At 46.9% G+C, this 14970-nt stretch overlaps 1 protein-coding gene across 1 annotated transcript; it reads right to left on the bottom strand.

The window, feature by feature from the left end:
* Nucleotides 1-1909: 1909 nt before the first annotated feature.
* Bmp10 (bone morphogenetic protein 10) lies at nt 1910-8008 on the bottom strand. The gene is made up of 2 exons (XM_051154581.1): nt 7606-8008; nt 1910-3218 (listed from the first exon to the last, which is right to left on the bottom strand). The coding sequence occupies exons 1-2, from the start codon at nt 7937-7939 to the stop codon at nt 2287-2289; spliced, it is 1266 nt and encodes a 421-aa protein (XP_051010538.1). The 5' UTR covers nt 7940-8008; the 3' UTR covers nt 1910-2286.
* Between the last annotated feature and the right edge of the window lie 6962 nt (nt 8009-14970).

The following is a 14970-nucleotide window of genomic DNA, read 5'->3' as shown; positions in this document are numbered from 1 at the left end:
CAGCTGTCACCTCTCTTCAATAGCTCAACAAAGTCTCTCCAGGAGCTGGCTGTGCGAGCAGGGATGGGCATGGCAGGATACAAGAGCCGACACCTCTAGTATCAGAGTGTTAATGTCAGTGGTGCTCTGCATCCAGAAAGCACGCGGCTCCAAGGACCTGGCTGTCATGTTTTCCTGGGGGTTGCAAGCCATTTGGCATCACGTGACGTATCTAAACTATTGAAGTTACAAACCTGAGCTTCTTCTTTTCCCTGGCCTTGTGGTAGAGCCATGACTAAAGCTTACAACAAACTATTGCTGCTAAGCTGAAAATGTTATTATTATGCCTATGACAGTGTCCTTGAGAAAGCATCAGCAGTACCGTGGAATATGAGTATTGTGTCGTGTACCATAAAGTATGAAGGCGGCACCGTTTCCTCGGGGATGCTGGCATGGCTGTCCAGTGCCAGCTATACGTGTACAGATTCATGCATGCACTCAAACACACGATGTTAGGAAGAGGCTAATACCGATGCTCCTTAGTCAAATAGCCATTTCAGCCCACACCACGTCCCTCACCGTGTTCCCATGGATGATCAAAATATTCTTCTTCCAGGGCAAAAGCTTCTCCGAGATTTGCATCTTGACTGCTAGATATATAAAATTGAGGTACAAATTCAGAAAATACCATTCCTAGACAGAACAATCTGAACACATAGCCCTAAGAGGTTTATGGAAAGGAAGCGGATAGCCAGCCCAGAATTATATATAATATCTTAATTTTTAATATGTCCAATAGGGCAGGGTTGGGCAATGTACTGGAGGCCATACGCCTGCTTCTCATGTGAACCACTGTGTCACCTGTCTGCTGATGCCTGCCTTAGCTTCTCCTACACAGAGTCTAGGATCCTAAGAGAGCCAGGGTCTCAGTGTCCTTACAACCCACCTGACGATGGGCAGTACTTTCAAACTGGAAAGACGGCAGCGTGGCAAAAACAGGAACACCACAGAGTTTCTCCCAAGACCAAGGCTGATCTCAAAGTTTAAGCTCAGCATTTGAGTCATCGACTTACATTTCTATTAATTCATGGGCTTGGATATATTCGCTTGGACTCTAGCCTTCTTCTATTTTGTATTTGTCATGGAATTTGTGACATAAAGGATCAAACCAAGTCAAGGGAAATGTCCGGAACAAGCCTAGAAGTCAGATCACTACTAACTGATGTCACACTGGGTGAAAAAGCTTTCAGGTGCCCTAGGCTGGCCCATGTCATGGGTAATGAAAGGAGAGAAAGACAGAAAAACAAGAGGTGTGACGGGCAAAGAAAGGGAGAAACAGACAGTCATAACGTGAAGAACATTTCAATGGAATTCATCAAACAGCTTCTTTCTCATCGCCCTCTTAGTCTTCCATCATTGTCCAAAAAGACTTAATTATCCCATTGGAATTGGGATGATTTTATCATCACACCGGAGGACATCTGTGCCCCTCCCCCCTCTCCCTCCACCACCTCCATGGCCCTCTACAGCAGGAAGGGCCAGCACACGTGGCCTCGCCTCCTGTTGACTGAGGGAGTGCCAGCCCTGAAAGCCACCACCACCACCACCCCATCTTTCTTGACCAAGCACTGTCCTCTGGAGCACATGCCCAGGGGCCCATTCTTTGCAAGGGCGTCTCTGGGACCATTGCCTGTCAAGGCCTTTTGTTCTGTGTACCTGACAACCCCGCCCACCTCTTGAGTCTGCAGCTGGCTCACCAAGGCTGCTGCTCTGAGCCATGGCAGACACAACCAATGGAAAAGAACTACATTTACATTCCCAGAACACGTGGAAGATACACTTCTCTAGACTGATAAACTCCCAAAATGAATTCTCTTAGCCCAAGTCCCATAGCCTATAATACATAGATCCTGGAGGAAGCCACCCCATGTAGGAGTACGGTCTGCCTCTGTTGAGCCAAAAGGTTTTCGTAAGCCCGTGTGCACCTGCGTGAATATACACAGATACCTGTGTGTGGGCACTGTTTCCTGTAGGGCGTTGCTCCTCCCAAACTGACATAGAGGGTAAGTGGTACGGGCCTGTGTTTTGTTGTTAGAGATGGCATCACTGGGAAATAACAGTCCAAAGCAGATGAATGGAAGGGACTGGATTGTATAGCAAAATACACATTTTCTGCAGCACACTGACCTGTCCGCTTCCCTAAAGGGGCAACCTCTATTATCTGTACACCTTCATTAAATAGAATCCTTAAATAGAACACAAAATATACACATCTGCAGTTATTAAATAAGCCGCGGGACTTCTCTCCTATCTGCAGCCACATTCAGACACGGCCATTCCCTCGTATTTAAACTTGTAGGTGACCACGCCTTTATCTAAATAGAGGATAGAGATGGGATCCAGCTTTGTGGGGACACAGCAGGCTTTGGAAGCTTTCTGGGAGTTCTTGAGGTGCACCAAGGCCTGGATGATCGCATGTTTTGTGGGTGTGAGGTGCTCTGCCAGCGGGTAGTTACAGACGCCCCGGCATTCGTAGGCTTCGTAGCCAGGCGGGGCGATGATCCAGGAGTCCCAGCCGATCTCCTTGAAGTCGATGTAGAGCGGGGTCTTCTTGCAGTAGTTTCCCTTGGCGTTCCTCCGGATTCGAGCCGTGGAGTCATCGATCATGTTAGACCTCATCTGCAGCAGGGCCTCCTCGCCAGGCCCGCTGGGAAAATCATCCAAGCCCAGGCCTGGGTCCTGTTCATGGGTGATCATTTCACTCAGTTCCTCCTGCTGCTGTTTGTCGTTGCTTTGGTCATCAGAAAAGACGACAAGCAAGGGGTCATGCTTGTTCTGGGCGCCGAGCTCTATTTCCAGCTGTCCCCTCCTGCTATCCTCGGCTTGGTTTTGTCTGCTTTCGATGTGGATCTCCAGCTGATGAGTCGACGGGCCTGACTTTTGCCAACGTCTGGCGGCGTCCGTGACGTCGAACGTCTCCCACTCACTGTCAATGCCATAGATCTCTGTCGAGACCAAGACCAGCATGCTCCTCTCGTCCTCGTGACCCTCGACACTCTCGAGCACTTCAAAAACGGTAACTTTACGGTCCACGCCATCATACACCAGACGATCTCTCTGCACCAGTGTGTATAGCCGGAGTTCAGCCATGATGACCTCTTCATGGTGAGGGATAGACACATTGAAGAGGAGAGGGTATTTCCGGAGCCCGTTAAAACTCACTGGTTGAGAAAACAGATCTAAAAAGAGAAAGATATTTATGAGAAATCAGACTTTGTGGCGTGCTTCATGATAAAGCAGTTTAAAGCAGGTGCTTATTTACATAGTAAAAGGAATGAAACTTTCCAAGCCTGAGCTGCCTCACAGGGGAAGAGCTGGAAAGCATCTTGGAGCTATTGACAAGCCCTTCGGCTTTCCAGCAGTAACGAGCCATGAAACGGATGGTGGAGGTTGCTCTCTCAAACTACGTCGCAGTTTGTTTGTAACGGATGTTGATCCCCGTGAAGTCAGCTGGGCCTTGGGCTTCACAGAAGACCAGGGGTTGTTAAACTATGACCCCCCCTCAGGCCGAGCTGGGGCTGTCACACGCTTTGACAAGAGAAGCTTCGTCAGCGCACGGCCCTGCTCGCGTATTGATGTACTGTCTCTGTCTCACTTTGCCCCGCAGAGACAGTTAGATATTGGCCATCTGGCCTTGACAGAGGAAGTGTCCTGACCCTGAGCCTACATAACAAAGCTTAGCGAGGTCAACAGAACAACCTTAAAAGAAAGAGTTACAGCAGCTGCTTCTGGAGGACTGTGGTTTTCTTTGTGAGTAAGAAGGTGACTCCTGAAGTACACAGGTTGCCTTTGTGACAGTCGCTAACAACCGGTGTGCAGCCAGGCACACACAGACCACCCGAGATCTATACAAAATAGCTTGTTAAAGAGCCTTTGTACCAAAAGCAGGTCTCCAAACGCTTTCAGATTGATTTTTTCTTTTTAAAAACAAGGTCTTACTGTGTGGCCCTGGCTGGTCTGCAATTCATTATGTTGAGCAGGCTGGCCTCGAACTTGCAGAAGTCTTTGTGTGTGTGTGTGTGTGTGTGTGTGTGTGTGTGTGTGTGTGTGTGTGTGTGTGTGTGTGTCCCCTGAGATACAAAACAGGCATGGGTCACCATGTCTGACCTGATAGTAACCTTTGACATGAGAATCTTACAGTGACCTCAGAGCTCCTGGGTGCTTACCTCAAGTAGTGTGTCTCTAAGAAGACTGAGATATGTGACATCAGAGTATCCAAGAATTGTGACACCCATGACGTCAGGGTCCTCAATTGTTCTTGGCAACCTTTCCCTATTGTATACCTGACTTGTGACCTCAGTGGACTCTCTGATCCACACCATGCTCAACGTCTTTCTTTAGCTGATTGCTTTCATCATATACTCTCAAGAGAGCGGAAAGGTTCATCCATAAGCTTAAGAAAGGGTGTATGGGCTTTTAAAATTTACATAAATAAAACATGCAGTTACTTTGCATGTTTCACAGCTTCCTCTGGGCACTAATTAGTCTTTTTCACAGTGGTGGTGGGGGGGGGCGGATACTGAATTAGGGGATGGCTCTGACATCACTGATGTGGCCAGAGCAACTGTAGGCAAGGTTTAACACCCTGATCCAGCCTTGGCTCTGGTCTATTCTTCTTCACAGTATTCAGCCTGCCACAGCTGCTCAGTAGACATAGTTGTTGACCAACTGAATGAATATTTTACCCCATTTTATTAATAGCTTTCCTACTTGGAAAAGCCGCACCCTCCTTCTCTGGACTGTGTACCTCTGAGGGTGTCCTTCTGATTTGAGGAAGGAAAGTTCTCTTGCCTCACCTTCCCTGTCTCCATCTTTGGCCCTCCCCCCCTTGAGATCTTGATGCCCTCAAGTCTTCCTATGAAAGTTCGTCCCACTAGGAGCCACCTATGCCCTTGCTGTCATGGAAGAGCATCAGTGGGAGAGCAGGCTTGTTGGTCCTGCATGAGAGAAGCACAAAGTAAGTGCTTTCTGGAATGGAGGAAGTTTGGGGGCACATGGGTATGCTTGCTGTCTTGACTGAAGCAGGGGCTTCAGTGGATATTTACATGTGTTAGCTCTCCTATCATGCATGTTAAATATATATATATATATATATATATATTTATACCTATAGTTGATATACTTCTATGTATCAATTATGCTTCATGAAGATGTGCTTTAAAAAGTAAGCGCACATCAAGGAGGCTGAGACAGGAGGATTATGAATTTGAGCCCAACCTGAGCTACACAATAAAATATTGTCTCAAGTAAAATTAATAGTTCATATTTTTTTAAAGATTTATTTATTATTTATACAGTATTCTGCCTGCATGTGTGTCTACCTGCACAAGAAGGCACCAGATCTCATTACAGATGGGCTGTGAGTCATCATGTGGTTGCTGGGACTTGAACTCAGGACCTTTGGAAGCTTAACCTCCGAGCCATCTCTCCAGCCCTAATAGTTTTTAGTTTTTAAAAATTTAAATACAAGTATTTCAAGGCCAGCCAGGGCTAAATGGTGAGTTCAAGGCCAGGTTAAACAACACACCACACCCCCACACCCCCACACCCACACCCCCACGCTTCCCACAGAGACACAAGCCAGCCTTAACTAACTAAAACTACCCACAATTCTTTTCATATGTGACAAGAGACTGATGAAGAGTCACAGGGCAAGAGAAACAGTGTCCTTCAAATTTCACGTGCTAGCTGCTCTGCAAACGGTGTGCCTGAGGTGTTACAATGGCCCCCCACAACGCACACATGGATCCTATGCTAGTTTTGCACCAGAAGAAATCAAACCACCAAGTGTATATCCGACGTCGTAAAAAAAAATATGGAGGATGGAGCCAAGGTAAGAATGGAAACCACATTTTCCACCTTGCGTGTGACACTGGTTCAAAGATGAATTAAGTCTGGAGTCTTCTTGGTCTTTACCTACCAGGGCGTGTCATTGAGAAAAGACAAAAGGTGTGTGGATGAATGAGAGCAGCGAGCAGGGAGAGCCTGGTGAGGGGATGCCCGGCCTCTGCTGTGCAAGTCCTCCTCCGCTAAGTTGGCAGAAGTACAAGGGGTGAATCACTTGGTGTCTTCAAGGCTGACCCTTCCCCGATGGGTCTCCAGTGATGGTAAGCTTGGTCACACCCTCACCTTTTTGTCACTTGCTCTTCCATGGGAGAAGCAAGAAACAGAAACGGAATAAAGCGTTCCACCATGCCTGAGCTGAGCCACATTGCCACCCTGACTGAGTCAGGCTGCCTCCCCGACGCCTGAGCTAGACCATGGCTCAGAGCGGGAAGCTGAGGCACCCTCCTTCAGGAGGCTGTGTTTTCCCTCCCAGGCTTGCCTCCAAAGGAATCTGAAATCTGTTTTTCCATCCCCACCAGAAATATGCTAGTAACTAGAAGTGGTGGTTTTAGCAGCAACCACTATCTTGCTGTCTGAGGATTACCCACTCGACGTTCACGCCAGCACCTAGAATATTAAGTAATTAATTAGAAGTCATCACATTTCGTCCAGTGTTTCCTACCATGAGCCTCCTCTTGCCTGTGGCTGCATGTGATTCCCTCATTTGTGTCCTGCAGCTTCTATCTCCCAGGAGGAAGTTATTAGACTGGTTATTCACAGCCGCCCAAGGCAGATAGCTCTCAGCGGTCCTGAGCTGTTTCGTGCCACTGACTTCTGCTTTCAAAAGCATCTGGCAAAATTTGGTCAAATCTGATTTTTTTTCCCTCGCCCAGTGACTACAAAAGCACAATTAGTAAACAATCAGGAGCCATTGTTTCTGTATCTGCAGCCTCTACCATCTATGCTATATATATTTTTTCTACTTATGCCACCTAAGCATAGGGTTAGCTTTCTGACTCATCTTCAGAGCCAAGGGGAAGAAAGAAGAGTCCGAAATGTGTATATCACTTTTCCTGAAGATACAGTCACAGTAGGCTGGGCCGTCGGCTGAGTGCTGCACACTTCCTGGAGGCATCTTACTAGTAATGTTCTGCATGGACACATGTCCCATCAAACGCAGCACGGCATTAGAAAAGTCTCCCAAATAACAGTTCCGTTCTATCAGGACATTCATTGCCCAGCAAAGTCACAAATGGAAACTCACCCAGGGTTTAAACAAACTACAAAGCCCAGATGTCAAACAAACAAACAAACAAACAAACAAGCAAAAACCCTTTTATATTGTTTTCATCACTTTTGATCTAAGGAAAAGTTGACAAATTTTTAACAACCTCAGATGGAACCTGAGTCCTGTTTAGAAAGTAGCAGATAAGATGGAACAATGGTCAACATTTATGGTTTTTTTAAAAAATATATATATTTGGTATCCAGATTAAAATGTTATCAAGAAACCTGTTGTGATGTCAGAATGATTGGCATTTTGTGAGGTTTCGTTAATAGATATTCTACAGCATTTTTTGGAGTTCTAGGAGGAGCGTGTACAGTGGGTACACTGTGTCTGAGCCATGTGTTCCCACGAATGCGACCTCCCCCACATCATCCCCACATGGATGTTTACTTCTTCCTTCCTGGGAAAAAGCACAGCCAAAGCCTCAGAGGTGAAGAGGCAAGGCAGCCTACCTTCATTCTTGAAGCTCCGGATGATGTTAGCAGATGGCATGGAGGTCCGGTCGGTGGCGAATTTGTTGTAAAGCTCCAGCATGTACTCCGGCGGGTCCACTTTGCCAGCGTCCTGTGGCGGGATGTCCGACAGGTTCAGTGTCTTGAGAAACTCGTCTTTCATGCTCTGCAGCAGCGTGTTGAAGTCAATACCATCTTGCTCTGCGAAGAGATCATCAAAGAAGGGCATGTCTTCTTCCAGGGGTGACTGCTCAAGGCCCATGATGGGGCTTCCAGAAGCCCAGGGAGCCGCCAAGCAGAAGACAGCACTCAGCTGCAGGACCAGAGAACCCATGACTGCTTAGCTTCCCAGGCCAACCTAGGAAGGCTTAACTCCCGCGGGGCTCTAAGTGGCAGTTTTATCTTGCGGAGTGTAAATGTCTTGTGTCACTAGACACGACACAAGCATGGAAAACTCTTCCCCTGTCTTCCCCTCCCCCACTATTCCCCCCCCCCCCCCCCCCCCCCCCCAAAAGTCAGGTTGCAGTAATTGGATAGAAAAAATCCCCTATGGGGCCTAGCCCTCCTTATCTTTCCAGTGTAAACTTGTACACCAGATTGTGCTTTTTTTTTTTTTTTTAATCTCACAATCCCTTTTTCTTTTTAATGAGCATTTTGTAAACATTTCCAAATTCTGACACTGGTGAGAGACAGGACAATTTTCTCTTTGCAAAGGCTCTGCCGCTCTTCCTCTCTTTGACTTCCTTTTGTAGGAATGAACGGCTGGATTCTGCGCTTACGAGACTCGGTTTTGCATGTGTGTGTGATAGGTACTAAAACCCACAGAGTGCACGTTATTAGTGGTGCGGACCGACTCGGGTGCTGGGGCTTACTTGTCCAAAGACGGACTAGATGTGTGACAACTTCAAGTCAAGTAGACACAAATGACTCATAAGTGAATTTTGCAGCATTCGTTTTTTAGAAACAGGGAAGAATGAATGTCCTGGTCCTTTTCTCACAGACTCAGTCAGGCGGAAGTAAAGCCAGTGTCTGGGTGTAGTGGGGTTTTGCAGGGGCAGCACTGTGAAGAGCTTTTCAGAAACCATCTAATGTGTTTCGCCAAACGGCAGTATTTTCATCCTTGTCGTGTGTGGAGACACCTAAGGCCCTGTAGCAATGGCGTGGCGCTGTGTAATCATGAAGCCTCAGGCAGTCTAAGCAGAAACTTCGTAACCAGCATTCCATTAGACCTGGAACGCCTGGGGACAGCAACTAGACTCCAGTCCACCTGTACCAGGAAGTCGGTGAGGAGGCAGGTAGTGTAGAGTCAGAGCCCAGTTACTTACCAGGCCAACCTCTCTGCCAAGTTCACCTGCAAGTCTAAGTCCAAAGCTCCACCGACCTAGCGCACAGCATTACTAAACAGATAAAAAATGCCAAGCATGCTGGGAAGGGGTGGGGCGGGGCCCAGTAGCATTGGTTTGTGTGTCCAGTTTTGGAATAACAAACCAGGCCGACCATTCGGACCATGCTAATTGGTGGCAGCGGGAGGCATGGTGCTGTCGTGGTGGCTCTGTGGACAGCTCCGAGGGGTGATTTCCTGCAGGGACAATTATAAAGGAATCTCTTCTGCTTGCTCAGAGTGTTCCCTGGGTAAGTCTTTGGTGTATTCTGAGGACAGTCCTTAAACCTTTGGTATACCAGAATACTGTCTTAGTTTCTTGGTCAAGGCTTTCTACTCTCTTACTAATAGGCTGGCTAGTGTCCTCATGTACCGTCCTCAACACTTCCCAAGTTTCTAGCAAACTTTTCGTTCACTCTCCTCTTTCCTAGATTTTTTACAGTAATTTTTTTCTTGAGACAGGGTTTCTCTGTGTAGCCCTGGTTGTCCTAGAACTCACTCTGTAGACCAGGAAGGTCTGCCTGCCTCTACCTCCTACATGTCAAGATTAAAAGTATACACCACCGCCACCTGACTCTTACAGAAATTTTTTTTCTGAGCTGTCTTAGGAGAAAATCATATCTTCGGTAGGCACTCATCGTCCGCTTGTCTGGCAGTTGATTCAAATCCATTGTTTTGATGGCCGTTTCTGCTCACGTAGCAAAATGGCAATTGCAGATTGGAAAGAGATGGCACCCGAGGAGGCGCCCAAGCAAGTGAGTCGCAAAGCTGCAGCCCCTACCACAGATGCATTTTAACATGAGATTCCTGAAAAGCAAGATAGCAAGGCTCCTGTGGCATGTGCTGACCAGAACAAGCACCTGCCTGTCTCTGCACACACGCACCCATGTCAACGGACACTCCCGCAATTCTGAATGACAGGCATGTACACGCACCTGCCACAGGACATCCGAACCAAGGGGCCAAACTCCAGTTCCCGGGGTGCACTGGTTCCGAACGTCAGAGGACAGACACATACCCCACGATACTGAGCTCATCGTACTTCAGGCAGAAAATCGTGCGGTAGAGATTTCACTGGCGTCCCTGTCCTTGGTGATGGAGAAGCTAAGGAGCTGAAGATTTAGACTTTTCCTCCACTGACGTGCTCACGGCGTCAGCTGGTTAATAAATATACTAGGGGAAAGAGCACAGCTCCATCCCACTACCTACACCATCTTGAAATGCAAGCTAATTAAAGGTGCTTACACACTCTACCCTAGCTTCCTGGAGGAGGAGGAGGAGGAGGAGGAGGAGGAGGAGGAGGAGGAGGAGGAGGAGGAGCAGGAAGAAGAGGAGGCAGGGCTTCATGCCAATGGGAAGGAAACACTAATTCCTCCTTTTCCTGCACCTGCCTTGCATTAGCCCTCCATCACAGCATCTCTTTTCTCTTCCCAGCGACTCTCATCTCACTCCAAAGGAGCCAAATGTCCCCACCTGCCCTTTACTATCTTGAGTGTGTTTTTCTTGATACCGTCTATTATTTTTGCACTGATCTTCTTATTTCAGGTCCCACTCATTTGAACTGTGTTGTACAGCACTCATCATGAGCTGGACATCACACTCCTGCGGAGCCAGGTATAGAAAAACTATAGTATTTTAGGGAAGCGAAGTACCAATTATACGTCATGCAAAAAATCCTGCATTGGGCTCCGCAACACTACACGCCTGAAGGATCTAATGTTGAACTTCTTTGTTGTCTCAATCCACGGTCATTCACAATGGACAACAGCCTTCTGACTTCTGCTGTTCCTGTGAACTGTCAGACTCCAAGCAGCTCAGTCTGCGGGTACCCGCTGACTGACGTGAGGCCAGTGGGAGTAAGGAGCCCCTAGAAGGTGGTTCCAGTTCCTTGGAGCCCATTCCTCCTCGATCACACCTTAAGATGGTGACGTTGCTCTTGCTATCTACTGGGATATGGTCAAGACTTTGGGATACAGCTCAAACATCATGTGGTAATAAAAACATCCAACAAGCTGCCTCAGCATACAGCAGTTGAGATATCTCAGGGTTTATGCCTTTTGCTTTTGCCTCCAGCAGACGTTTCTCTCTCACATATATGTTGGATGTCCACATATGGCTGTTATTCACTGATTTTTCCACTATGAAATTGTTGTTAGTTTTATACATATGAGGTTTTGCTTGTTCACTATTAATAGGACTCTCTTTCTCATGTTCCACTCAGCTCTACTTTTCTTCCCAAGAGACTCTCCAGGAATGCTATTTGCTAGAACTTTCTATCCATCACCACAGTCCCTGAGATGCAGGGATACTGGATTCTGGACCATGTCTAGAGGGCCAGATTGTTTTAAAATCTAATTTTATTTCATTTTAAGTGTTGGCATTTCAATGTCTACTCTTAGCTAGTAACTGTCATGTTGGGCAGTGTGGGCCTGGATTACATTCCATAAAATGAAATGTAGGACTAGAGTTATTGGCTAGTAGGTAAGACTCCCAATGGTATATAATGTCAAGTTGTTTTCCTGAATAGATTTCCTATGTTTGTTCCTCCTAGCCAAGGTTTTATTGATCAATGTCCTTGCCAGCAAGTGTTAGTTGACTTGGGCGACTGTGGGTGACTCTCTGCTCCCAGCCCCACCCTCACCCCACCCCCAGACTCCTTAGAGAGGAAAACTTGCAGACCAGGATTAAGAGCAGCTGTGTAGATGTGGGATGATTAGGTAGGAGACCCCTGACAAACACTAAGATCTATCAACACTCAGTGACATTCATAACAGCACCGGGTTGCTGGAGACAGAAAGAGCCTGGGGAAAGATTCACAAGCAAGAAAAAAAAAGGGGGGGGTTAAGAAATAGCTGCTATCACAACTCAATAGGGAAACAACAAACATTTAATGAACAATAAGGGATCATTTATTGGGAATATCTTGACACAAAATATTAAACTCAGGTGGATGGAGGGTTTTTATGAAGGAGAAATTTTGAATGCTAGGGAGAAGTCCCGTGAGAAGGCCCCCTTTGCCCTCACATCTGATGTTGGCCAGCCCTAGAGAATAGCAAAGACAGGAGTGATTTTCCTAGCTGGTGTTCTCAAACGAAAAAGGACAAAAGAAAGATCATGTTTGGGGGTGGGGGGGGAAGGCATGTATGAATTCCAAACATCTGACAACGCAGATGTCCCTTGGAATAGTGAGTGGGACACACTTTAAATCAAGTTAATCACCCTTGCCACCCTTTCAGAAGCGCATGCGCAGCCAGGAGTGGGCCAACGTTCACAGGTGGCAAGAGGTTCTGCTACCTGTAGTTAAAGAAACATCGTTGTTCTTGGAGTAGATGCTCTTTTTCCAGACACGCTTCTTAAGTTAAAAAAAAAAAAAAAAAAAAAAAAGCTAAAACTGAAAATGTCCACTCACCTAGGATATCCTGGGAGTGGAGTAGACAGTCTGTCAGTGTGCTCTTAGCACACTAGAGGTGTTTGACAGCTGCGCTAAGCAACGGCACAGTGAACAGTGACAAGGATGCAAACGCAGCCAGGGCGCTCTGCCACCACACTGAGATAAGTCAAGCCCTTTAACACCAGGGCCTGCTAAGGGCTTATTCCACACTCTGAGCGAGATAAGCTGCCATTCATGCCCTGCAGCACACCCAGATCCGGAAAGCAGCTGAGAGAGAGAGAGAGAGAGAGAGAGAGAGAGAGAGAGAGAGAGAGAGAGAGAGAGAGAGAGAGAGAGAGGGAGAGTCTAAGAGATGCAACTAGGCACAGGCACTCGTTTTAGGCAGGAAATTGAGCAAACTTCTAGTTGTTTTGATATCGGTTACTCTCGGTCTGTCAAGAGCCTGCACATTAGAGTGACGTTCTTTTCCAAGCATGCCGTCACCACAGGGCCTACACAGAGCCTGCCTGCCAGGCATTTTGCATTCACAATCCAAGCCCCGATGTCTAAGGTGCCATTTGCTTTCTCATTTTTGCAGAAACCCCTGAGGTCCAAATGGTTGGATGAAGTGCCTGGGTTACACGTGGCTGGAGACAGCTGGGGTCCTGTCCTGGTCACTAATTCTCTAAACCACTCTTGTTAGGCGGGGCTCTGAGGGACTCAAACTGTTATGGTTTCACGTCTGAGTCAGATACATTAGAGGGCTCTCCGTACTGTCTGCTAAGGTAATCTTCCCAAGGCGGAATGAACCCTCTAGTGGTTTTTTTTTTTAAAGATTTATTTATTTATTATTATGTATACAGTGTTCTGCCTACATATACATCTGCAGGCCAGAAGAGGGCATCAGATCACATTATAGATGGTCGTGAGCCACCATGTGGTTGCTGGGAATTGAACTCAGGACCTCTGGACGAGCAATCAGTGCTCTTATCCACTGAGCCATCTCTCCAGCCCCCCCACCGCCCCAGTGTTTTTATAGTCCTTTATTCAGATTCAATTTCACACGAGTCTTCTTCCTGTCCTCCCCTTCCTTCTCTTTTCTTTTTTTCTTACAAAATTACAGCCTCGCTTTTCTGCAAGATTCAGTGTATATAGGTTTTAGGACCCTGTCCACAGAGCTACAAGGTCGAGTCGGCACGCTATATTTATTATTACAGAAGGGTGGGCCCCCCCCCCCCCCGTAAGCAGAGACCAGCTGCTTGGTAAAAAGATTTCCCTTCAAGTCGACCAGTGCCACAGCCCTAGGCTGTATCATCATAGCCGACTGCACAAATTAACTTCTGGTTCCTGTTTCCTACAAGCCATTGGGGCGACCACGTAAGTAAAAAGCATGAGGCTCTGAAAGCTGAAAGGAAGACTTGAGGTCAGGCTGGCTGGCCTCTAACACTGCACAGGAAGAGAGGGGCTAGAGGAGAAATAACTGGGACCTGTTTTATCAGTGGGCAGCTGAGCTTTTGATGTCGTTCACTGGACAAGTTAAAAAAGAAAGGATTCTCACGGAAGGTCTTCATCAAGCAATGGGCCAAAGTGTGCTGTGCGTCATCAAATCTGAGTTAGGTGTGACTCATTGTCACTGAATGCTGTGCATAAAGGTGAACACTATAGGCTATTTAGTTAGTTTTTTTTTTTTTTTTTTTTAACTCTCATTTAAAGTAACATTACGATGGCAAATTCTTGGTGGAAACAGCCTCAGGGACTCACAAAAAAGAGGTCATCAATGCCTTCCAGTCAATATATACCCCCTCCCCAAAAGCCTTCCAAAGAGTTTATCCTCCCTTCTCAGCAAAGGTGGGCTTGCAAGGGTCAGATTCCACACTGTGCTTTACAAGGCAATAGCTCTGATTACGCAACAGTGCGAATGCAGACCTGGAAGCCGCAAGGCAGATTTCAGACAAGGGTCTTCTGGTTTTCATCCAATTTATATTGTATGTGTCCAGAGGAAATCATGTATTTGATCTCCTACAATTGCCTCCAAATTATTAGCAAATGGACTCTCATGGCCATGTTTAAGACGCATCATTAATTATTCCTGAGTGCTTGGAAGGGTCGGCATTGATAACAGCACCTAAGAGGAATTCTTCTGCATGATAACAGCAGAATTCCTTAAATAGGCAGCCAGACAGCTAACCCGTGCACGCATCACTTAATCATGCGTGTGTGGGAGGGGCCTGCTTTATTCGTGAAGATTTCAGCAGTCGCTTTGATTCTTCTATTGGTCATTGGCTTAGTGAGATCAAACCTCCCAGCACAGTGTGTGATAGAGTCAAGGCCCAATCTCCGATAAAAAGGCTTCCAAAATTTGCTCCCCATCTATTATGCCGGATGCAAGAGTGACCTTCTCTGTTGCATGGTTGACATAGCTCTGAGTTGCATCAGCTTCCACTCGATAAGGTTAGAATGTCCGTCTTCTCAAATAACACAGACAACTTGAGGGCAGGAGTGTGTTCCATTCCTGTATCCTTGGTACCCAGAAAGGAGGCTGGCACACAGAGGATGCTTCATGGTCAATAAACGCAGGGGCTGTGACGCGGCGCTCTCACTTGCTGCTCTGCTA

Source organism: Acomys russatus, chromosome 13 (assembly GCF_903995435.1).
Source record: "Acomys russatus chromosome 13, mAcoRus1.1, whole genome shotgun sequence".
Taxonomy (NCBI): domain Eukaryota; kingdom Metazoa; phylum Chordata; class Mammalia; order Rodentia; family Muridae; genus Acomys; species Acomys russatus.
Note: the sequence above shows the minus strand (reverse complement) of the source record. Positions and strands in the feature narration are given on the sequence as shown.

Excerpts from the sequence above, each read along its gene's own strand:
- Bmp10 (XM_051154581.1), bottom strand. The coding sequence starts at position 7,939 with ATGGGTTCTCTGGTCCTGCAGCTGAGTGCTGTCTTCTGCTTGGCGGCT. Across the intron at positions 3,219-7,605 it reads CCGGAGCTTCAAGAATGAAG|ATCTGTTTTCTCAACCAGTG; the intron begins GTAGGCTGCCTT and ends TTCTCTTTTTAG.